The 25,526-nt window shown below is 39.2% G+C and overlaps 1 protein-coding gene across 6 annotated transcripts in view; it reads right to left on the bottom strand.

Annotated features, from left to right (window-relative positions):
* The window catches only part of KRAS (KRAS proto-oncogene, GTPase), a 38,783-nt gene extending 20,450 nt beyond the window's left edge, over window positions 1–18,333 (bottom strand). Inside the window, exons 1-2 of one of the 6 annotated variants that reach the window (XM_072798636.1) lie at window positions 18,160–18,333; window positions 14,166–14,287 (exon numbers count right to left, since the gene is read on the bottom strand). In XM_072798636.1, the coding sequence (XP_072654737.1) occupies window positions 14,166–14,276 (111 nt within the window). In that variant the 5' untranslated portion in view covers window positions 14,277–14,287; window positions 18,160–18,333. Of the gene's footprint in view, window positions 1–14,165; window positions 14,288–17,268; window positions 17,315–18,159 lie in introns of those variants that run through there. The other 5 variants (XM_072798635.1, XM_072798634.1, XM_072798637.1 and 2 more) reach the window with 5 other exon arrangements.
* Window positions 18,334–25,526: the final 7,193 nt, after the last annotated feature.

Below are 25,526 nucleotides of genomic sequence, written 5' to 3'. Positions count from 1 at the left end.
AAAGATTAGAACATTTGGTCATCATTTTATTATTTTAACCTATTCCCTTAACTAACCACTTGAAAGAACTCTTGTATATTATAAATTGAAAACCAGTGTTTTTGAAGAGCAGGAATTAAAAGCAAAGGAGAGTGTCTTAGAGTCAATCCATTCATTCATTATCCAGGTGTGGCTATACACTATACTATACACTTACCTATTGCTGTCACCTCACATCTTCACTTATCAATGCTAACTTAACCTTATAGTGATAGTTTTCTTAGTCTTTACATCTAAAATTTTCTACCAACAATAAAGTTAAAGACCACAGTTTCTGGAGCCACACAGTCTATACCTAAGGTGTAGCTAGTGGATTACTCACCATCCACCCACATATAATACCTCCAAGATGTACCTCAATGAATTCTCATTTACAAAATTTTGAAACACTTTGTGTTTCAAAAGTATATAATGTGGAATATTATGTGTATTTCATTAACATGTTTTCATGATGAATACTCTCCACCAAAGGGACTGAGAAACTGGAAAAACAGTCCCTATTCACCAACAAATCTCATTCCCATCACCTTTTTCCTTCTAAACCCTAACCCTAAAAAAACTGCCAGCAAAGTTCTGACTCACTTAGTTACTGAAATAATTAATCTACAACCTACTTATGAGCAATGCGCAGAATATCTTTATTAGAAATAATAGTTTTGGTTAAAAATTCAGTATTTCCAAAGTTAGTTCTAACTAGAGTCCCCCTTAGAAGTGCAATCAGGCACTGAGCTATGTAAAAAGGGAGTGCAACTTGGTGAAAGCTTAAGAACAAAGAGTTAAATGGCGAAGTATAATCTGAAAATAATGACAGGTATGGTGATAAAGCAGAAAGCAAGCAAAACAAAAATAACATACAAATACTAAACATTTTATTCTAACTCCAGGTTAGCCATAAGAAAATAAGTTTATGAAAGCAGAAAAAATTTACATCAATGTAGACTTTTTCCCAGGATTAGAGTCTAAATAAGGTTTCCGCAAACTACTGGCCCACAGGCCAAATCCTGCCCACCTGTTTTTGCATGGCCAACAAACTAAAAATAGTTTTTGTGGTTTTAAATGGTTATTTAAAAAAATAATGGCAAAGATGTGATGAAGACCTTTACAGAAAATGCGGTCCTTTACAGAGAAGTTTGCCAACCCCTGCTCTAAGCTAATAAAATAACTTTTCACAAATCTGAAGTATTCTCAATATTTATTTTTTTTCTTTTTAAGATTTTATTTATTTATTCACGAGAAACACAGAGAGAGAGGCAGAGACATAGGCAGAAGGAGAAGCAGGCTCCCCCTGGGGAGCCTGATGCAGGAATCAATCCCAGGACCCTGGGACCTGAGCCAAAGGCAGATGCTCAACCACTGAGCCACCCAGCTGCCCTATTCTTTTTATATTAAAAAAAAAAAAATCACCTCTGAGAAAGTACGAGTTATCAAAACCCAACCAATTTAAATACACATAGATTCTGTAATTAAACTAGTTAAGAATGAAGCAAGAAAATGATCAAGACTTTACTTTTTTTTTTTTTAAAAAGATTTTATTTATTCATGAGAGACATACAGAGAGGCAGAGACACAGGCAGAGGAAGAAGCAGAGGGAGAAGCAGGTTCCACGCAGGGAGCCTGATGTGGGGACTTGATCCCGGACTCCAGGATCACGCCCTGGGCTCAAGGCAGGCGCTAAACCGCTAAGCCACCCAGCGATCACCCCCCTCCTTTTTTTTTTAAAGTAAGCTCTACTATGCCCAATGTAGGGCTCAAACTCAGGACCCTGAGATGAAGAGTCACATGATCTACCAAAGTGAGCCAGCCAGGAGTCCCAAGACCTTACATTTTTAATTAGTATTATTTCCAGGCTTTCAAACAGAAAAAACTTTTAGATTGGGTACATAGGTTACTAATATCCTTTGCAAAAGAGGATAAAGCTACTTAAATGAATTCAATATAACATTAAATGAAAGAAAGTTATTCCATATATTTTCCTTCACTCCTGGTGAAAGTGCTGTTTTTTAATTTGCTGAAGGCACAATCCTTTCGGAAAGCAATTACAGTATTTATCAAGAGCCATATAAATGTTCACAGTAATGCCACTTATGGTAAACGATGCTGAAGAAACATGTTGTTGCTGTTGTTTTTAAATAATAGTTATAATAGAGATACACTAAACATGGCATCCTAAAATGTCTTACAAAGAAAAATTACATAGGCGTTTAATCATGATGCACAATCTTATGCCACTTATCTATTTTCAAAATATACTGCAAATCCAAGCATCCACCACCACCACTATCACCCTAGTCCCTGACAACTGTTTTCATGTAATTTCTTACAACTGCTTACAAAAGGGATCCCTATTGTTACTCTTAAGATAACTTCTCCACAGAGCAGCCAGTGATCCTTTTTAAATGTAGGTTGGACCATGTTGCTTGCTTGCTTGAAGCCTTCTAATAACATCTCTGCCTTTTTAAAAACAAAATCCAAAGGATTTACCACTCTTCTTCTTCAGCACCTCTGTATTTCCTTCACAGAATGTATTATAATTTGTAACTACGATTTTTTGTGTAATTGTGCATACCCCCTCCTATGCTGTGAATTCCATGACGGTTGGGCTCACATCTGCTCTGCTCACTATACACACTCTATGTGTAAAATCTTGAATACAGTAGGCAATCAGTACTGTTTGATGAATAAATGAATGAATCCATTCAATATAAATATATGCATACACTATAACACAGTCTTATAAAAATAAGCACGAGTTTAAGATACTGTAAATTATATTAAAACAACGAAGTTGTAAATTTTAAAATTATAATATATAAAGAGTATCTTAAATGTATTCAAGCAAGTTTTATAGAATATGAAACCTTAATGTAAAAATATGAAAATAGGGGATCCCTGGGTGGCGCAGCGGTTTGGCACCTGCCTTTGGCCCAGGGCGCGATCCTGGAGACCCGGGATCGAATCCCACATCGGGCTCCCTGCATGGAGCCCGCTTCTCCCTCTGCCTGTGTCTCTGCCTCTCTCTCTCTCTCTCTCTCTATCATGAATAAATAAATAAAATCTTTTAAAAAAAATAAAAATAAAAAAATAAAAATATGAAAATAATATATAAGAGAAAAAATTAAAAAGATTTTTGGGAGGGAAGAGAGTAAGATTGCAGAGAACAAAGCGGCTTTCAACTGTATTAAGTTTTACATCTTGAAAAACAAAAAGTATCTACACCAAATGGCAGAATGTTAAGAGACAAAAAAGCTGGCTGGTGTATACATGATGTTCATTATATTTATTAATTTTCCATGACATTAAGAATGTATGAATTTCATCACCACTCATAATGAATTTTATAATTTTATTTTCCTTTAAATTTCTGTTTATTAAGCTAAAAATTCTTATTGTTTTAATATCCATTTGAGGACTAATAATGTCATATAGGGTTTTTTCATATTTCCATATTTATTCCCATCACCTGCGTCCTTTGCCCACTTGGAATCTCACCTTTTTTTGCTGACTTGTATAATTTTTTTAAGTGTTTTCCAGTTTATTAAAACTCCTTTAAGGGGCACCTGGCTGGTTCAGTCGGAAGAGCATGTGACTCTTGATCTCAGGGTCATTAGTTCGAGGCCCAAATCAGATTACAGAGATTACTAAAAAGAATTAGCTAATTTAAAAAACTCCACACATTTAAGTGTTGTTTTATGTACAGAAACTTATCTGTAGACCCATTAGAGGAATTTTAAAATTAACACTAAATCGTTCAAGATCAGATAAACTCATTGACCAGGACATCACTTTGTCAATTTTCTATTATAATTAATAGTAACCAAGTTGCTCGGTATGTTCACCTTTTAACACACTCAATTTAGTTTTCCAACTCAGGCACTATAGTAAACAAACAAACAAAAAAATATGCCAGATACTGTGATAAGCATATTACAAGCATTATGCCATTTAATCTCCATCTTCATGCTGCTGATTCCATCAGATGCTCTTGTAAATATGAAGAGGATTGCTGAAAATGTCAGCTAAAGTATTATTTGAGGATTTACTTTCGAAATGTTTGTAAGGTTTTCTTAATGCATTAAGTGTCATAAGTACTCTTCACATACTGCTAAATAACACCTATAGAAAAGAGAAACTCACTTTACTCTCTTAATACTCAAGTATTTTGTTACTCTTCCAGAAGATTATTTGAATAATGTGTTCCACACTATTGGTTATACCAATCAAAGGCTGTTGTAGACAGCTAGCTTTCAAAGACAGCCAGAATCATGTATAATAGCCTGGTATATTGGAATTGTAGTAGGGAAGAAATATGGGAGCTATAAACACAGGCTTATTAGTTCATTCTCACTCACCCTATTCTCCCTTGAAGCACAGGGACATTTACCAAACACCTACTAAGTGTCATATCTTATACCAGGAATTATAATGTTTCTGAACTCAAAGAGCTAGGTCTGGCAGAAGAGATACAATATATAAATTATTAAAATACTATGAAATAAATGCAAACGCCATATGCAGGACAAAGTACATTGGTGGGGCAGCCCGGATGGCTCAAAGGTTTGGCGCTGCCTTTGGCCCAGGGTGTGATCCTGGAGACGCGGGATCCAGTCCCACATCCAGCTCCGTGCATGGAACCTGTCTCTCCCTCTGCCTGTGTCTCTGTGTCTCTCACGAATAAATAAACGAAATCTTTAAAAAAAAAAAAAAAAAAAAGTACATTGGTGGAATACAGAAAGGAGAGATCAACTTTGCTTATATGAGGCAAGAAACACAAGGGAGGATAGGGCCACTCCAGGCAACAAGGAGCAAAGAGAATGTATAAAAACATAAAGTATTACATTGAGTACATGGAACCAAAACGTTCAATACAACTTTAACTGAGAGGGATTCTAGGTAAGTAGAAGAGAAATTGAACAATCAAGCAGAAGTCAGCTTATGGAGGGTCTTGTATGCCATGTTAAGAATTTTGAACTTTATCTTAAACTAAATTAGTGGAAGATTTTTAAGTAGGAAGGAAAGATCAGATTTACCAGATTCACTGTTAGCATTAGTATGAAAAATTATAGAAAGGGACCAGGTCGGAGGCTGGAAGATGAGTGAGCAAGCTATTATAAGAAATGATAGAACCTGAAGGCAGCAATAGCAGCAGATGGAGAACATTAGTTTTGAGAAATATTTAATGGGTAAAATTGGCAGAACTATCCTCATACATTGCTGGTAGGAATGTAAACATTGCAACCACTGTGGAAGCATCTGACAGCTGCTCAAAAAGTTAAACATAAAGATACCACATGACTTAGCAATTCCACTTCTAGCTATATACCCAAGAGAACTGAAAATATATGTCCACACAAAAAAGTACACACAAATGTTTACAGCAACATTATTCACAATAGCCAAAAAGAGGAGACAATCTAAATGCCCATGAACTGACAAAGTATGGTATTATCCATACAACATAATATTATTCAACCATAAAAAGGAATGAAATGTTGAACCATGTGATAATAAGGATGAACCTTGAAAACACTTCTTACATGATAGAAGCCCAGACACAAAAGGTACATATTGTATGATACTAATTATATGAAATATTCACAGGAAAGTCCACAAAGACAGAAAGGAAATTAGTCGTTGCCCGGTGCTGGCAGGAGAAGGGACTAAGGCTCGGGGCTTCTTTTTGAGGTGACAAAAGTGTTATGGCTGTATAACTTCATGAATATACTAAAAACCACTGAACTGTGTATTTTAAAAGAATGAATTGTATGCTGTATGAATTATATCTCAATTTTTTTTAATGGCAGCTTACTGCCTGGGCATAAGAACAAAAGGGGAAGAGTTGAGGAAAAGATGAGTTCAATCTGGGCAAATTCCCTATGTTGTTCTGGTGGCCATGACCCAGAGGCAGCTTGATATACAGATCTGATGCTAGGACAGAAATCTAGGCTAGAGATATATACCCAAATCTTCAGTCTATGGGCGCCACAGAACTTCACTTACTTGTGGTGTGAGTGCGGGCAAACTACTTGTCTCCTGTACTCTAAGCTCTAAACCACTGTTCCTTCAGCGGTAAAAAGTAGGTAAATAGTACCATACAAGACTCTGTATACAGGCTAGTATTAAAGACTATAAAAATTCTTTATAAAATGAAAAGTGCTATCAAAAGTTAACTGTATCATGTCATATATTACATTGCACATGCTATTATAGGCCAAAAAGGTTAGAGGGCAGGCCACTGGCTACTGTGAACCATATGACAACAGTAGTATTCTGTCTTTATAGGATCACTGAACATCTACACTTGGACTTTTTGCAAAACTGGTCACTAAATTTCAAAATAAATACAATGGCACTGGGCAAGCTCCCGGGAAGGAGAGCTAAAACCCTGAAGATTACAAAGGATCTGTTTTGATTAGGCAGAAAGGGTGTTAAAAGAGCTTGTTCTCATGACAGAAGTTTTGATTAAGCCATTCATGAAAGGTAAACAACAATTTCTTTACTATATTAAGTATACTTTAAATTATGAGAATGATGAATCTTTGCCTAAGACTGGAGAGAATAAAATGTGTACTGCTTCCAAGAGATAAAACTGGTTTAAAAATCTGAATAAACTCAAGGAAAACTTGCATAACAGATTTTGAAAATAAAGATATAATAAGCATACATCTGTAACCTAATGAAGTCATGTGGCATCCCGCCATAAATTATCACTTGATGCCAAGGTCAGAATGTGAGGCAGGATTGAGCATGGATCCAATTTTAATAATTACAGATGCCAATATAATTTTCATGCTTTGTATTATCTCTCTCAGCTCTTCTTTCATTAGCCTAATACCAATTTCTTTATCCAAGATATCTCTGCCTAGTCCAATTTGTAGAGGCTTTAAAAAGGGAGAAGCAAATATTAACAAATCTACTGGTAGTTAATGTCAGTGACTCTTCTCTCTCAAAAATGAATACATTTCTCTCTCAAAAAAGTATATGCTCATTTTTGAAAACCAACTACTACAGAGAATGAGTCTGACTAAACTACCATAGTTTATGTACATATTCACAGTTTTTATATAAATGGAAATACACATTCTACACAATGTACTGTGATGCAGCTTAACTTACAAAATGAGTATTTTTCAAAGTTAGTACATATAGATCTACCGCATCTTCTTGACAATTGTATAATATAACTTGTATAGATACATGATAATTTACCCATTCCCTATTGGTAGCTGTGCGGATTGTTTCCATTTTTAAAAATCATTAACCAAAAAAAAAAAAAAAAAAATCATTAACAACACTGTTAGAAACATTCCTATATATTATACATCTTAAACATTTACCTGATTGAATTCTTGGGATAAATTCCTAGAAGTGATATTACTTGGTCAAAGAACATGCAGTTTACATTTTGATACATATTACAAAACTGACCTCCAGAAAGTTTATAAGAACATAACACTCTCACTACCTCATAAAGAGTACACTTGCCTACACACCCTTCCCAACACCCCTATGATTATAATCTTAGCCAGTATCAAAGAAAAAAACATTATTTATTGTTTTGAACTTGTATTTCTATATTATGGAACTATCTTTTTATATATGTCATTCATTTATTTATTTTTGATGGATAAGTTGGTTATATCCTTAGCCTCTTATTTCATCGGAATGTTTGCTTTTTTCTAATTTATATATGAGCTTCCTGATAGATGATGCAAATACTTTTCCCAAGTTTCCTTGTATTTTTGTTAAAGATGTCTTAATTTTCATGTACCCAAACAGCTCAATCTTTTCCTAAATGTTTTCCTAAGCGGTTTAAGAATATTTTGAAAATGGAAAGGATCCCTTCTTTCATCAGTGGGGAAAAAGGAATAATCCCAATTCCACAAATATAGAAACTAACCTAATGTTAATTCACTCAATCTGTATTACTTAAAATAACACTGCAAGAACCAGGACTGAAGACTGATAATCATTTTATTTCAACAGCTGTTTGATATTTAACAATAAAATGTATACAGACTAGAACCAGGGGTCTCCCACAGGAAAAGAAGATAATGGAGGAAGGTGAGGAAGAATGAACTCATTTTTAAATAAAATACGTTTCTCAGTTCTGTCCGTTGAAAAGGGTCTAGAAGCAGTGACAGCTCAGCAGCAATAAACATACATGACACCTAGGTCTCTTTTTTTTTTTTCTTAAGCAATCACCACACCCCCTGAGTCAACCAGATGCCCCTCTAACATCTGGGTCTTAATTTCTAAATATCATTCCCCGCTAAAAGGAATTAGGACTCTTTGGACAAATGGCTGAATCCAAGGCAAAGTACAACGTGAACCTGGAACACACTGTGCCAGAAAAGAAGAAAGAGCTCAGAATCTGGTGGAGATATGTCAAAAGGATATAGAGGCCAGCTTGAAAGGGATTCACTGGCCATATCAAAAACAAAATTGAGATCAAAACTCAAAAATTACAGTAATAGGCTTGAATACAATGACTAAAAAAAGAATCCATGTGTCCACACTAATAAAAATGAAAGAAGAAAACAAATAAGGAAAGAGAAAAGAGAAAAAGCCCTTATTTATGGTAATTGTCAACTAACAAATGTAGAAGTAATGACAGGGTTATAAGATGACCTACCATTCTGCAACCACTATTGTAGTAATTTATTCTGGCAAGAGTTTTCAGTTGGTGCTACATCCCATTGAGTGTATGTACACTGGAGAATAGGATAAGTTACAGTCTCAAAGCATCTCCCCACAAGATATGTACTAAAGATAAAGAAGAAACCTTTACATAAAGAGAGAAAACTGACAGACATCACCTTAACCAAATAATAGATGTAACCTGTTTAAGGGTAACAGGTATTCACAAGTACTACTTTTCACTACTTTTCCATTGGCTGAAAATTTTCAAAATAAGGAGATGAAAAATTATCTAACATAAGCACTGTATCCCTACTTAATCCTCTCAAATATTTATTTTTACTACCCATTTCTACTAATTTTATTAAGATTATCCCTGGGTGGCTCAGCAGTTTGGCGCCTGCCTTTGGCCCAGGGCATGGTCCTGGAGTCCTGGGATCGGGTCCCACATCGGGCTCCCTGCATGGAGCCTGCTTCTCCCTCTGTCTGTGTCTCTGCCTCTCTCTCTCTCATGAATAAATAAATAAATAAAATTTTTTTAAAAAAGCATAAAACAAAAATATAACTGTTCCATAAACCTAGACGCTCTTTGACAATATAGTTAAAGGAGATGCAAGAAATCTAATGCCTTACTAAAGCATATAGCCTCTAAATTATATTAAATAGAATTAGGATCATTGTCTAGAAGGACTGCTCTTCAAAATACAGCTGAGGCCAGTATACTTCATGAACGCAGTGTGATCTGGTCCCTTTGTTCCTCAATGTATCTCCAGCCCCCAAAAAGCCTGAATGGTACAGAGTGAGCACTGAATAATTATTATGAAGGAATTAGTTGCATTGTTAAAACTGGAATCTTAAGAGATGCCAAATTATGAAAACATTTTTTTCCTTTCACTTGTTTTCATTGCCAACTTTCATTTCTATGTTTGTAAAGCTTTGTATTTATAAAAATCCAAGTTAGAATAAAACATGTCTGATAATTTTTAATATTCAGGTCTAAATAAGCAGTTATAATTAAGTAAATACTTATTCATAAATTGACCCAAATACAGGGCTGAATTTTGTGTTACTTTATTCTAAGAATCAGGTGTTCACGACTATTCTACAATACTATATAAAAACAAAAATCTACACAATGTGAACTTTTACAATTTGCCACTTTCCAATAGGCCCTTTCCTCACACCCCATGTAGCACAGCATATCCCTAGCTCTGAACTCTAGCTTAGCTCCTGTGTGCATGTAGAGAAATTCAGAGTCAAAGTGTCACTTTTATCCCCTCAGGCAAGGTAACCCAATCAGGGTTAACGCCAGAACCACCCCTTTTCTCCTTCCCTGCCACATTTCCCTTCTTAGTTAAAAATATTCACCTACATATTTAATTAGGCCTAATTAGTCCACAAAGTAATCATAGTATTAGCAAAGAGTAAAACTGACTTTAGATTTTTTTAAATTAAGTATATAAAATAAGACTTTTAAATAAAACTTACATATTTATAAAACTGATTATATCCACAGTTTAAATAGGAAATTTACTCAAACCTGGTATTTCATTGTTATTTATTACAAAACCATATAAATTGACCAGTAGAGGGCACTCACTTGAAGGGGGGGGGGGGGAGAGCTGGCCAAAGCCTCGAAGAGAAATCCATTTACAAATTTACTGTGTACCTTATTTTAAAAAAAATGTTTTAACAGAATGTTAGAGTAAGTTAATGTATTATTAGTTTAGAAAAAGTAAGGTTTAAATCTGCGCTATGTTAGAGTATCTATCATTAAGCTTATTCAAAGACTTGAAATTGACAGAGATGTTTAAAGCTTTATCACATAGGAGGGTCTCAATCCCAGCACTACTGACATTTGAGGTCAGCTAATTTGTTGTGGGAGCTGTCCTGTGCACTGTAGGAAGTTTAACAACATCCCTGCCTCCCCCTCTAGATCACAGATGCCAATAGCATCCCCCTTCTCAAGTTGTGACAACCAAAAATACCTCTATATATTGCCAAATGTCCCCTGGCAAGCAAAGTCACCCACCCCTCATTGATAACTACCAATGGTAGTTGATACCATTGGTAACTACCAATATGTAATGTATAAAACCAGAAAAATAACAGCTTACAACATTATACAATTCTTTTCTCACACCACTCTTCAATACTGGTTTAATATTACAAATGTTCTCTCTATAACACCTTATTCAGCAAGTAAAATAAATTCTGTAATTAACACAAAAAGTAAAAAAACAGAGGAACTGATAAATCTTGAATAAATACTCCATAGCTCAGAGTGATAAAGATCAATCCAATCATGGATCCATCATCTTACTGAGTAGGAAACTTTCATCGAAGAAGGGCATAGTACTTAGACTGAATTAAGTGTCACATTAACAGAAGCATGCAAATGTCAATTAATTGGAACCTAAAAAAAATACTTTTATATCTATAGATATCTATATATAAATATATCTATTTTTACTAGCATATTTTATCTAACAGATACACAATATATTTGCTCATCAATCAAATGATCATTCTGATCTCCATGTCTATAGCTATTTGGTATTTTTTTTTAAACAAAGTTTTCTCCTTCTACTAAATTTTACCATGGAAAATACATCTCAGAGAATGTCTTTTAATAACAAGCGATCTCTAAACTGTAAAAGCATATATTATTTCTAGCCTGGTATTGCACTTGGAGATTGCTTTGACTTTTTAATATTCTTGTACCACTAACAATGTACTACATTATTTCTGGAACTCTTTGGTGAACTTTACAAAAGATAAGGTAAAATGTTTCAGAAGTTATCATGTGCACAGCCTCAAATATAAACATGCTCTATCTATACACCACACTTGTTTAATTTTGTATCATAAGTTCAAGTTTTGGTATATGGATAAATCTGAATCAGCCTCCAATATTAAATATCTTCCTAGCTTAAAGATCAATTTTTCATTTTTAAAGTTATATACAAGGGTACAATGGAAATCCCACTTAACTTGGTCTCAGAAAACTTATAATTCCACTATTTACTAAGTATTCTCAGGCAAGTTACAACCTCTCAGAGACTATTGTTATCTATAAAATGAAAGAAATAATGACCACCTTCCTTATCTTTCTCCTGGTATCTCTGTAAATTCTAAACCACTAGGAAAAGATATTACTTAATTTTTTAAAAAATTTCTTTCCATTTGTTTTAGTGCAGGAAAACTGATGAGAATTCCAAATGCGCAATCTATGTCCTCTCATTTTCTCTGACCTACATTACTCACGAATCAAAACCTAATAGCAGTAGTGATATCCCCAAATCTCCTTTTTAACTTTTTATAAAAACATCAAGTCAGCATCTTTGCTTAACTACTATTTATTAAAATAAGCTACTAAATTATCTTGTCTTTCTTGTAGTTGGACTACACCAAGAATTTAATGTGTCAGTTCCCTGAGACTCACTGTAATTTGGGAGACAAGAAACAATCTCTGATAGCTTTTCCCAGATGGCTAAACTAGTGAGGGAGTGTCAAGGTTTCAAAGTTCACAGGTAATCAATGCTTCCCAGAGTCAAGTCTTCTAGTCTGGCAGAAATTACAATCAGAGTTACAGGTTTGAATTTATAAATGTTCCACTTTTGCTCAAAATAAAGGATTAACTTTTGGCTTTTAGATCTATATTGTACTTTAACAATTCTAACAAGAAAAGCTTCCTAACATGTTTTATCACACTATCAGCATATAGGAAATAGTGTAATGGTATCCCTAGGCCTTTCAGAGAAGATGGAGATCACTTCTGCTAAAATCACCTTTCAAAATCCCAGGAAAACTTCTGTGTTTAGCCTGAATTCTATTAAAATTTCCTTTTAAGTCCGATTTAAATGGAGTATATGCCATATAACCTCGGTTTTAGAATTGGGTAAACTATTTAATCCTCCTCAAAGAAAAAAAGAAAAAGAAAAACCACCATACAGCACTGAACTGATTTGTCAACAGGAAATATAGAAGACTATTATCCAGGTGGTCCACTTCAGTTAGAGTCTTCTCCTTTACTCATGCCAAATAAAAGCTGGCTAGGTTTAAATCAAATCTTTGCAAATAAGTATTCTCTCTTTTTTTCCCTGCAGTACCAAAAATATTTGACACTTCCTTATGAAGTCATCTAATCAATCCTCAAAGTCCTAGCTGCGCAAACATCTTGCCAAGGCCACCAATGCCCTCAGAATCTACCTCAGTGCAGTCAAAATGTTCTTGAAGACATTATATGACACAGTCTCTTGGCAGGGCATCTTAACCTGTTCTAGATTCCACGGTAAGAAACTCAGAGAAAGTTCTGGAAAATTTTTCAGAGCGGATTTAAAAATTGCTATGATCTGCAGATCCAGAATAAAAGCTAAGGGATCAGGATTGCTTAACCTGGGGTAAAGAAGTCTAAGAAGTAATCTAACAACATAAGTCTATTTCAAAGATGAGGTGAACCATCTCCACTGATGTTATAGTTAACATGAATATTCAGATTATGTATAAAATATGCTTATAATTACATTCTGGAAGTGAGTTAACAAGGACAGTGATGTGACACCCCCTCTTACAGGTCTTTAGGATTAAATAAATCCTTATCTGCTTTGAGATCATTTGAGTTTAGTGCTGCCAGAAGGCAGTAGGAAATATGTGACCCCTCAAGGTCTCTTGCAGGCCTTTACTCTTTTATTTTCCTGTTGGCCTTTACTTTGGCAATTTTTCATGAAGTTTAAAAAGTTTAAAAATTAAAAAAAAATAAAAATAAATAAAAAAATAAAAATAAAAAGTTTAAAAATTATTCATTAATCAATTCTAACATTTCTTTTAGTAAGTTAAGAGAGGGCTGCAAAGCAAAGGTAAGGACTGGTAGTGGTACCCTTATATACTACCAGATATAGATACAGATAAAAATATACAAATAATGAGATTTTAAAATGCATCAGGTGCCTGTGGGTTCTCCACCACTTCAGTGTGAAGAGAAAACGGGAAAATGCTACTAATTAAGTAGTTTTTTAAAAACCAACCACCAAATGATTACATTCTACCTGTATAATTCAACTATATCTTTTTTTTTAACTATATCTTTTAAACATGACATTAAAATAGAAAACAAAAAACCACCCCCTAAAAATAATAGCCACTTTTTTAAAAAAACAACTGTTAGGTAAGCTGTAAATTCACATTTATACCCTCTTACAAAACTGTGAAATACACTGGCAATCAAAAAACACATATTAACATAGAACGAATGTTATATATCTTAATATTCTCTAGAGAGCAGAAGAGCTCTCCAGATCTCTGGTTGTATATATAACTTCAGAATAAAGCCAATGGAACCCAAGTACATTTCAGAAAATTCAGTAAAAATCATTTGCAGTATAATTGCCTTGTAATGAGTAGTCACAAAAAAATGATCAGAGAAATCTATTTTTTGTACCAAAAAAATGGGCCTGCACAAATCAATATAATATTAAAACAAAATTTACCTCTATTGTAGGATCATATTCATCCACAAAGTGATTCTGAATTAGCTGTATCGTCAAGGCACTCTTGCCTACGCCACCAGCTCCAACTACCACAAGTTTATATTCAGTCATTTTCAGCAGGCCTTATAATAAAAATAATGAAAATGTAACTCAATTAGAACATGTGGTTAATATAAATTAGAACATGAGGTTAGTATAACCCACTCTATCAACACCTTTTAACACAAATTCACCTTTATATAAAAAATCATTTCAAAATGCTTCAGAAAATTCAGTGACGAAAATTTCAGTTGACCACAGATGAGTATTATAATGAATTGCATTTTGTTAACAAACTCCCCCAACAACATTTGAGAAAAATGCATTCAGAGTACAAAGTTCTTTTATCTTATATTCAGGTTGTTCTATCTAAACAGCCAGTCTGCTGTTCTGTAGCAGTTAATGGCTCTCAAAGGAACATGCCATGACTTCACTCAGTACAAGTGTCTATACCCTGTGGACACACCCACACAAAACTTGTTGACAGCTACCTCTACAGTATTCCTAGTCGACTCTGGCCCCTAAGAGTTACAAGTGGATATGTTGATTGTCTCTGTCGGAGCCAACAGCTATAGAAACCTTTTTAAAAAGCATCATGACAGTAGTTCTCCTGGAGTTATTAGCAAGAGTCAGATGAGGGAGTGAAGGGAACACTGTCAAATAAAGCTGGACAGTAGAGTGGGGAAATAAAAATTGAGACACCAAAGCAGATCTGATAACATTTCGGTCTATAACATATCCGCTAGGGAAAATAACAGTGTATAAAAACTAAGAGAACTTAAAAATTTTTGAACTATTCAGTATGATTTCATCATGTCACAATATATAATCCTACATTAGTGCTGAGAAAAGCACTTTGCACCAGAAAAATATAATTACATAAAATTCAAAGATAAGCACTGCTTTTAATGAGACAAACTTTAAAATCTGTAAGTGACTACTTCTCAGTGACTTTTACTCTCTGCTTCTTGTACATAGTCTCTCAACAGTTGTCATAAATACTGGCAACTTGTAAGACTGACAACTCAAGAGAGGAAATATTTCTTAATCAGCCGTTTCAAACTTTTTGAAATAAAGTACATTTATTTAATTTACCTCCTTTTCCCCAATAACTACATATTATTAAAAATAAGGAATGAATTACAGAAAGAATGGCAGTAAATTCACAATAATTTATCACAGGATACGTTATTCTCAATTAACGAATGTGCAGATATAAACACTATAGAAGTAGAATCCTAGTCACTGAAGACCAAGAATTATCCAAATAGGCAGTACCCCACCCTCAAAGGAAAGGTAATATGATTTTCCAAATGATAACATATTAACCGTTACCTCCTTAAGCTATTTTAGTCTTCTCACAAAGAACAGTTAGGCTACACAATTGTTATATTACAGCTCCGTGGCCTATTCTGTGCCACCTAGCCTTATGTGCTAGGCCATCATGGGAGCCTCTACAAGCATGTATCTTATCCTGTTCACTCCCACTTTTTATTCCAACAGGCCATAGGAAATGGGGAACAATGAGAAGAATCACACCAAAATGTATGCCACCTCTCTGCCTATCCTTCCCCCTCAACAATTTGGATAGCCTAGAACAGTAGTTAATCAAACTGTCATCCAAGAGAATCCAGTAGCATTACTAAAACTTTTGGGGGTCCAAGAGGTCAAAACCACACTAATAGTAACAATACTATTACTACCACAATGTTATTTACCCTTTCCACTCTTTGCACAAGTGCAGAGTTTTCCAGGCGTGATCACAATACAGTGAACACAGAACCAGATATACAGATGTCTTCTATTAAGCAATATAGTTAAAGAAATTAGCAAAAATGTGAAACAATGCCACTATTCTGTTTTGAAAAACCGTTTTCATAAAAATGCTATTATGTTACCAAGTAATAGGCTTATTATTTCTATTTTTAAATGAATTAACCAATTTTTTTAATTCTCAGTTTTAATTTGTATTAGGGTACGTATCGACACACCCCATATGGGGATCTTCAATAATTTTCAAGAGTATAAGGTGTCCTTTCAACTAAAAAGTTTGATAGCCTAGGAGATACTGTGGACAGATGCCAGACTAGAGCTTAACTGTGTGAATTCTGAGAGACACACACCTTCTGGTGTCTACCTGTTTATGCAGCCGTTGTTTCTGGGGAAGAAAAAAAAAAAAATCCCTGTATTGGATTTTAGAAACCAAATAATATTTAAATCCACTAGACAGAACTGGGTTCCCACGGAGTCTTACTGAAGATCATAGCCCAGAAAGAGCCGCCCTCACCCATAGCTACAGAGGGGTAAAGTGGGACTAGAACCCAGTGTTTTGTTACAGGAAAAAGAAAGTCACTTGAATCATAAAACTGAATTATCCTCTCATCTACAGTCTCTTAAAATCAAGTATGGCTGTGGATGTCTACAGTCTCAAAGTAAACAGTATTGATATCAACCGTATTTGGTGTCTATAGTCTATCATATGGTCGAGTCAGCACGTTGGACCTTAGTCACCTAAGAGTGACATCACTCATATGGTTGATTCTGAGATGATGATTAGGAACAGAATTTTTCCCTTTGTAATTTCTATGTAAATGATTTTTTTCCCCACTACAAATATAACATGTATATTGTATAAAAATCAGAAAGTACCTTTCTGCTTTAACTCTTATTTTGATAAATGCCAAGACTTAAGAAGGTAGCTTAGGACTTCTGCTAGAGCATACACATGCTTAAGAGTATTTCAGGCAGTTGGCTGGGAGACTGCTACAATTAAGTCCTCTTTGCAAGTCAATTTAAAAAAACAAAAAAAAATGTGTGTGAGTGCCATTTAGTAGTACTTCTTGGGATGGGGGTCAAATTTGTGAGGACAAAGGTAATATACAAGAGACACGGGAAAGGACAAGAACAGGCAAATTAAACTTTAAGTAGGATTCTAGCTATTGCTGTCTACACTCAACTAGCAAGGAAAAAGCCCTGTTTCTGCTCTGCGGGTTTTGTGTGTGTGTGTGTGTGTGTGTGTGTGTGTGTGTGTGTGTGTGTTTTAACTTGACAAAGCAAAACAGACCTTCTGGGATTAACTTTTTCCTTTTCACGAAGTCACGGGCTTTACGTTGCAGGGTGTTGGCCACCTGTTCTTCCACCACCATCTCTACCTCCACCTCCTCCTTTGTGGCCACAGCAATGTCACAGCCCATACATGGGGGAGGGGAGCAGTCAGGAACTCGGCTGCAGATGCATTTTTTTTTTTTTTTTCCAAACACAATAACCACCAACAGTGGTCTCCTCAGCACTTTCCTCGGCTCTTCCGAAACGTGACCTTCTCCTATTACTCCCATACCCACCCTATACTCTGAAAAGGACCACTATCCGTCCGGTCTGCGCTCGAGGGAGAAGTTTATGCCTCCGTCCTAGAGATGCTCGATGCAGCAGAGGAGGAGGCAGTAACCGAGGCAGCCGAGGGCTGGGAAGGGAGGAAGAGGTGCGGGAGCGAAGGGAGAGGAGAGAGAGAGAGAGAGAGAGGACGAGGGGGAGGGGAGCCTGGAGAGCATCGGGAGTAACCTCCACCGCACCCGGCCGCCCCGAGGGGCAGCCCGCCCAGCCCGCGAGTTTCTCCGCACCCGGCCGCCTCCGGCCGCGGCTCTCGGGGAGGAGGAAGGAAGGGGTTCCCCGTCCAGGAAGCAGCCCCGGCGGCGGCCGCCTCCAGCCTCACCCTGCTCAGCCCCGCACCGCCCATTCCTCATTCCCCGCGTCGCCGCGTCCCCGCGCCTCCCCCTGCAGACGCCCCCGCCCCGCCCGCCCGCCCGCCCGCCGGGGCCCCGCGCCCGCGCCCGCGCCCCCTCCCCGCCCCGCCCCTCCGGGGACCCCTAATTCATTCACTCGCCGCCGGCCCCGCCCGGCGCCGGCGAGGAGGGTCGGGACCGGGGCAGGGGCCCGGGAGGGGTGGTCCGCGCCGTACCTCTCTCCCGCACCTGGGAGCCGCCGAGCCTCTGGCCCCCGCCGCCGCCTTCAGTGCCCGCGCCGCGCTAGCTCCCCGTCCGAAATGGCGGGGGCCGGGAGTACTGGCCGGGCAGCCGCCACCGCCGCCGCCGCCACCGCCGCCGCCGCCGCCGCTGTGCCTCCGCCGCCGCGGCCGCCGCCTAGGGAAATCGAGCTCCGAGCTCACCGATGGGTTCGGGGCCTGGCGGCCGCAGAGGGCAGGACCATCGATGCGCGCGGCGCTCGATTCCTCGCCAGACCGGCGTGCGGGGAGGGAGCGGCTGAGGGCGGTGTGGGAAGAGGGAAGAGAGGGAGCCCGCGAGCGCCGCCGGGGAGGAGGAGGAGGAGGAGGAGGAGGAGGAGGGGGCCGCGCCGGCGGGCGGCGGGCGGCGGGGGGCGGGGGAGCCGGGCCGGCGCAGCCTCGGCGGTCTGGGCGGCACCCACGCGGCGGCCCGCCCCGGGACTGCCGCCGCAGACCCGCACCGGCCGGGGGGCGGGGGGCGGGGGGCTGCACGCGCCGGGAGCCCGCGGGGAGCGACCCCGCCGCACGCCCTTCGGGAGCACGCGGAGAAGCCGCGAGGAGGCCGCCGCCCGCCGCACTCGGGCGCGTTCGGTTACCGCCGGTCGAGCAAGTAAATAAACATGCGGGGAGCAACTGTGGGAGGCGACTCCGGGCACTTAGGGACCCTGACATCCGGCAGACAGCTCCCCCGCGCGGGCTAGTCCACGCCGCCGCTCGCCTGGGGGTGCACCAGCCTCCGCACCCGGGGGGCTCCCCAGCCCCAGCCCCAGCCCCAAGCCCGAGCGGGCGTGACACAGGCTTTCCCCGGGAGGAGGTCTGTTGCTTTTCTGTTGTTGTCTTTAGGGAGGTTTCCAAGTCATCACAGGTCGTTCTAGGCAGCGACCTCAAAGGTGCCTACTGCCCCTGACGGCACAGACCAGACAAACTGTTCAAGTAGAAGAGCCCCGTGATAGTTTAGACCTGGGAGAAGACCCCAGGTTAATCGGGTAACGTGCAGGGAGTTAACACGCTCAACAACGGAGCAATTAAAACTGCTGCCATATCCCGGAGTCTGATAAACTACCTAGAAAGGTAAATTGTTGGGGTGGGTTTTAAAAGACCGAGGCCTGGGGGATCCCTGGGGAGCTCAGGGGTTTAGCGCCTGCCTTTTGGCTCAGGGCGTGATCCTGGGGTCCCGGGATCGAGTCCTGCGTCGGGCTCCCTGCATGGAGCCTGCTTCTCCCTCTGCCTGTGTCTCTGCCTCTCTCTCTATGTCTATCATGAATAAAAAAATGAAGACCGAGGCCTGGCCGACCAGCGTCTGTACCTAATAGGACCACCTAGCTGAATCTCTACTTGCAGTTCTCTCTCTCTCTCCTCTCTCTCGTCCACACCGTAAAACACGACATAACGATTGTTTTTGCATCTCAGCTATTACCTCACTTAACATAGGCCTTACACCAACTGTCACCCTTTTCTACCTCCCCCTTAATGGGCTGTTACCTGCAAGGCTTACTCTGGTCTTTTTCTCCTAGCACCTAGTAGCAGGTGGAAAAGACAGAAATGAGGAAATAGAAGACAGGGAAGGGAAAAGAATGTGTCTACGCTATGTCAGGTCGTTGCTAAAAGTTTTGCACAGGGACGCCTGGGTGGCTCAGCCGTTGGGCACCTGCTCAGGTCATGATCCCGGAGTCCAGCATCGGGCTTCGAGGACTCTGCTTCTCCCTCTGCCTGTGTCTCTGCCTCTCTCCCTCTCTCAGTCTATAGCTTTCGTGAATAAATAAATAAATCTTTAAAAAAAAATAAAAGTTTTGCACAAATCATCTTATTTAATCATTGCAACAACCTCATAAGGAGGAATATTTGTCACTATTTTACAGAAGAGGAAACACATTTAGAGAGGCTAAAAATTGGGCCCAAGTTCACTCAGCTGAAATGAAGTGTCTGTGTCAGTTCATGTTCACTTCTCTGGTCTCAGCTCTAGAGGCTCCCATCCTGCTCAAGTGGCTCCCCATTCCACTTGACTGAAAAGCAAAAATCTCCAGGTCCTACTGCCTTAGGTTATGTAACACCCCTCACCCCTCTCCTCTTTGACCTCTATCCTACTACCCCGTTCCTCACTTGCACGTGCGTGCGGGGTGGGGTGCGTGTACACACACACAATGGTTCCTGGCTGTTCCTTGAAAATGCCAGGCAGGCTTTTCGTGGAGGAATTTGCACTTGCCGCCTCTAACAGAACACATGTCCACTACATATCCACAAATCTTCCTGACACTTAAAGATTTTTATTTAAATGTCTCCTTCCAGTGAGTTCTTCCCAAAAGACCATCTTTGATATTGCAGCTCTCCCTCCTCCTCCAAAATCCTCTCTCCCTGCTTTATTTTTTTTCCAAATCACTTACCATTTTCAAATATACTGTACAATTTGTTTATTGTGTTTTATTGTCTTTCTCCCACCAGAATACTAAGCACCGGGAGGGCAGGGATTTTTGTCTATTACTTACCGCTGTATTTCCAGTGTCTATAACACAAGAGGCACTTGATAAATATTTATGGAATGTTAAATGAATGAAGTTATGTACCCTCTTTCTGAACTCTATGATTCTAAATCCTTACTTAGAATGCCTTAAACTGACTGTAATCTGTTTTCACTTTCTTTCAAAATCTGCCTTTAAACTCACCCAGGTCACCTTCTGATAAACCACACCCTGCGGAGTCAAGGAAAGTATCCGCACTTAATGAACACAATGAGTTTTGGTAAAATGAGTGAATTTGCACTTACTTGCATGTTGCTCTGTAGTCGCTCTTAAATATAAATTATAGATTTATTTTGTCCAACTCTAAGTACATGATAAGCTCTTGTTTTCCTTGACAGCTGCTAATACAATGTTCTCCCTGTAGTTGGTGCTCCATAAATCTTAAAAGGACTATAATAAAGAGGAGGGGAAAGCGTTATATAGCACTTTTATGCTGATGGTGAAAATTCTGGCATTAGCAGAAACCTAATCCATCTCCATGGTCTCAATTATCATCTAGGCTCATTCCCAGAGCAAACCTGCATCCCACTCTCTTTTCTGCACACCCTCTACTCCAGTTTTACCTCACACACTTTCTCTCTCCTTCCTTTTCACTCCTACAGCAATGTATGCGTATGCTCTGTCAAGCTTTTCCACCCTTCAGTCCTGAGTGCTTCCTCAGAAGCCAACATTCTCTTCCTTTCCTTGATACCAGGCTCACAGCAGTGAGTCTCAAAGGGAAGCACCTTGCATACTTAGGAAAATGCAAGTTCCTCGGTCTCCCACCCAAAGATCCATTCAGTTGGGGCAAGGTGATCTAGAAATCTTCATTTTTAACAAATCATGTGATCATAAACTGGTGGTTAGCCGTCTGCACACTCAGAAACTCTGATCTTGACACGTTGCTCTTGGCATCTACGCTGCCTACTGTCTTCTGGGATTTTCTTCCTTAAGCTTGGTGGCTGCGTTGAATAGTCTCCATGGCTCTCCTTTTCTCTGCTCTCCCCAAGGTCAAGCACCAAGACCTATACTGTGATCATGATGAGAAAAGAGAGAAGGAATACCAAAAAGTATAAATTTGGGGATTCAGGGTTGCTCTAAGATATAACTGAGGTTTTTACCCTCTACTGTTACACTCTTCTGGGAAGGCAGCCACATACGCACGTGCCCTTGTGAACATCCTTTTGATCTTGCTTTATGAAGATCATACTGACCTATCCTTCACAAGATACCCTCTTCTGCAGATATAATGAAAGCCAAAACAACAGGAATTCCTTTGTGCTAGCTGGGTTCTTATGAGATACAAACTGCCAGGACGTGTTCAGAGCACTACAAATACTGAGGGTTTATTTTAAGGAAATAAGGAAACTTTAGAAAAACATAGCAGCAGCCAAAACTATTGTTGATTCCAGAAATCAACTGCAGTTCTTATGATTCCACAACAGGCTCTAGTGCCTTGTTCATTCCCTCATTGACAAGCATCTATTGCCCATGCTCTAGTAATTTTGTCATTCTAAATCAGCATCTCTCCGCTTCTTTCTCATATACAGTCCCAACTTCTACTGCTATGTCTGCTTCTAGTGACTATTCTCTGTGACTTACACTTAAAACATCCCAAGAGAGAGGATCTAAGTGAATCTGTCATTCACTATTCAGTAAGAAGGGCTTTTATGGAAGACAATTTTCCTGATGGGCCACCTGATTGGTTGTTGGTCTTCTTCATGCCCAGCTTAGAGACGATTGCCTTTATTTGAGGGCCAATCCTGAGTCTAGACAGTGGTGGCCAGAATAGCAGGACACAGGGAGGAAAAATTAAGCAGAAAGAGTTACCTATGAGTACTTTCATGGACTCTCCAGTTTTCTCTGGAGAAATTTGTACCACTAAGGCACTATTTAATTCACCTCCTCAGTATATAATCTCCTCTGGACACTCATTTTATTAGGCTTTATATTCCCTTTCGCATATCTGTTTTCCCTGTTAGGTTAATTCCTCAAAGTCTCTGCCCCATTTAACTCTATATCCCATAGCTCTTAGCACATAGTGGGGCCTCTATAAATATTTGCCGAAGTGAATAAAATTATAACAAAACTCCAGCCTGTATCTACATAGTCACTTCATTCTCATCTAGCCAAATTCCAAGGCCATTTCTAAATGAATATGCTGTCATCATCCTGGATGCCTGTCCAAAACCAAATTCTTCACTTTATTCCCCCAAACCAATTCCCTCTCCCCAAAGTTTTCCATCTTACCCGAGTGGCATCGTGACCCTTCAAAACACTTAGACTTGAAAACTTAAATTAATTTTTAACGCACTCCACATTCAAATTGGTTCGGTTCCCTTTAATTATACTTCCTAAGTATCTTCTCATATCTGTCTCTTCCACATTCCTTCCTTCATGCCTATATTTCTGGAACAACATCCTCATGATTTCCCTACCTCTTGGCTTTCTTCTTTTCAATTCAGGCCATATGCTGTTGCCAAATTCATCTTCCTTACACATGTCTTTCATCATCATCAAACATTTACTCTGCACCTACTCCATACAGGCTGCAGTCATTACAGATTATATAGTTTTAAAGTGCAAAGAGTTATAAGCTAAGTACCTAATGAGTACCTAAAGATAATGATAATTACCTTAGAAATTAGAGGGAGAAATGATCATTGGTCCCAGTAAAGCCTTCACTCAACCGAATCTTACTTACAAATCTTTAATAACACTTTATATCTGGCTGAATCAGGTCCAAATCCTTGATGCCCAGCTTTTGATCACATTCACGGTCTGGCACCATCCTGCCCTGCAACTTTGTCTTCCACTTTCCCAGAGCAGACTCTCACCTCTCAAGCACATCCCCACTCTATGCCACAAAACCAGGATGTTATTTTTGCTTTTCTTTTAACCTAGCATCTTTTTGCCTCTCCCTTTACTAAGAGTTTCCCTTTCAAGATCTAGAAGTCCTACCTCTGTTATGAAAGCTTTGCTAATTATGCCATCTCTTTTGATCTCTCTATTATTTCATTTGAGTTAATCATGTCTCCCCAAGCAAATTCTATAAAATCCCAGAGGCAAAAACCCTACCTTAGGTGTATGAACCTCCCCCCACGCGCCATGTAAGCCTACTTCACTGCAATTACCCAATAACTGCATGAATACATATACTGTGCTTATCAGCAAGATAAACATGATGAAAGCAACGTTTAAGGATGATCAGGATGGCAGCTAAATGCATAAAAGATTGGAAGGAAAAAGACTGCAGGTAAGGCATTTTGTGAATGGTGTAATAGTACCCAGTGACAGTGCACTGGCTGAATTTACTAGTCCTGGGAGCTAGCACAAATTTGTTCATCTCTGCAAGCTTCTTGCTTAAGGATAGAGCCGTGACATAAAAGCTACCATTTGCTAAACTCCTCTTATAAGCCAGATAAGTTTTATGCATAATTTTAAACAAAGAACACATTGATCCCTTATCTGTCCACTTGTCCCCTTCTTCACTGCCACCACTGCTGTCCAAACCACCATCCATTGTCCCCATCCCAGGTGGACAGTCATCTCTAACAAGTCTCCTTGCTTCTACTCTTGTTCCTCTGTCATCCATTTTCCACGAAGCAGCCAGACTGATTTTCTTTTTTTTCTTTTCTTTTTTTTCTTTTTTTTTCAGACTGATTTTCTTTTTTTTTTTTAATTTTTTTTTAATTTTTATTTATTTATGATAGTCACACACAGAGAGAGAGAGAGAGAGAGAGAGAGAGAGGCAGAGGGAGAAGCAGGCTCCATGCACCGGGAGCCCGACGTGGGATTCGATCCCGGGTCTCCAGGATCACGCCCTGGGCCAAAGGCAGGCGCCAAACCACTGCGCCACCCAGGGATCCCCAGACTGATTTTCAAAATGCAAACTGAATCACATGACTAGAACAAGCTCTTCAAAGGCTTTTCATTGCACTCAAAAATAAAATTCAAATTTCTTCAAGCTATTTCATGACATTGTTTTTACTGGCTTCTGACCATACCATGTAGGAGGACCCTTCTCCTCTCTGGGCTCCAGCTACACTAGCCACCTTTTTCTTCCAAACTCTTTGAGGCCTTGTCCTTGCAAGCTCCTGCCAGCAAGCCTCTTCCTGCCTTTCAGGTGTCAGCTTGAAACCACCACTTCAGTGAGAGATTCCCCAGCATCCACTCTACTTCGTCACTCCCCACCCTGTTCCCTCACTTTGACCCTTCAAATAATCACCCTTTAACACAATGGCCTGTCTCCTTCTTTTCCTTAGTGCTCATACCTGAAATTATCTCTGTTGTTTATTTGTTTGCTTGTCTCTTTCTCTGCTGAAATGTACATTTTATGAGCCAAGGACTACTGAATTTTCAGATTTTATGAGCCAGGGAGAGCTTAGCACATAGTAGTTACTTTAATAAAGATTTACTGATAAGTTGCTCTAGAGAAAATAATAGGACAAATAATCCATTCTAAGTAAGGTCTTTGCAAATCAGTTTAAGTCTTTTGTTTTTATTTCTACCTACCTAATGCAATAGTACTTTACATAATGCTTGTTTTGTCTTTAAGGATATTCAAAGTCAGGGGGCACCTGGGTGGCTCAATTGGTTACTTGTCTAATTCTTGATTTGGGGTCACAATCTCAGGGTCTTGATATTGAGCCTCCCTTCCGGCTCCATGCTTGATGCAGAGTCTGCTTGAGATCCTCTTTCTCCCTCACCCTCTGCCCTGCTCCTGCTTGTGCATGCCCACATACTCTTTCAAATAAACAAATAAATAATTTTTAAAAGTCAGATTATTATTTTTTTAATTGCTTTCTTCTAGTTCTCCAAGGAGGAGCT

Source organism: Canis lupus, chromosome 25, assembly GCF_048164855.1.
Source record: "Canis lupus baileyi chromosome 25, mCanLup2.hap1, whole genome shotgun sequence".
Classification (NCBI taxonomy): Eukaryota; Metazoa; Chordata; class Mammalia; order Carnivora; family Canidae; genus Canis; species Canis lupus.
This window is presented reverse-complemented; position numbering and strand designations above follow the sequence as displayed.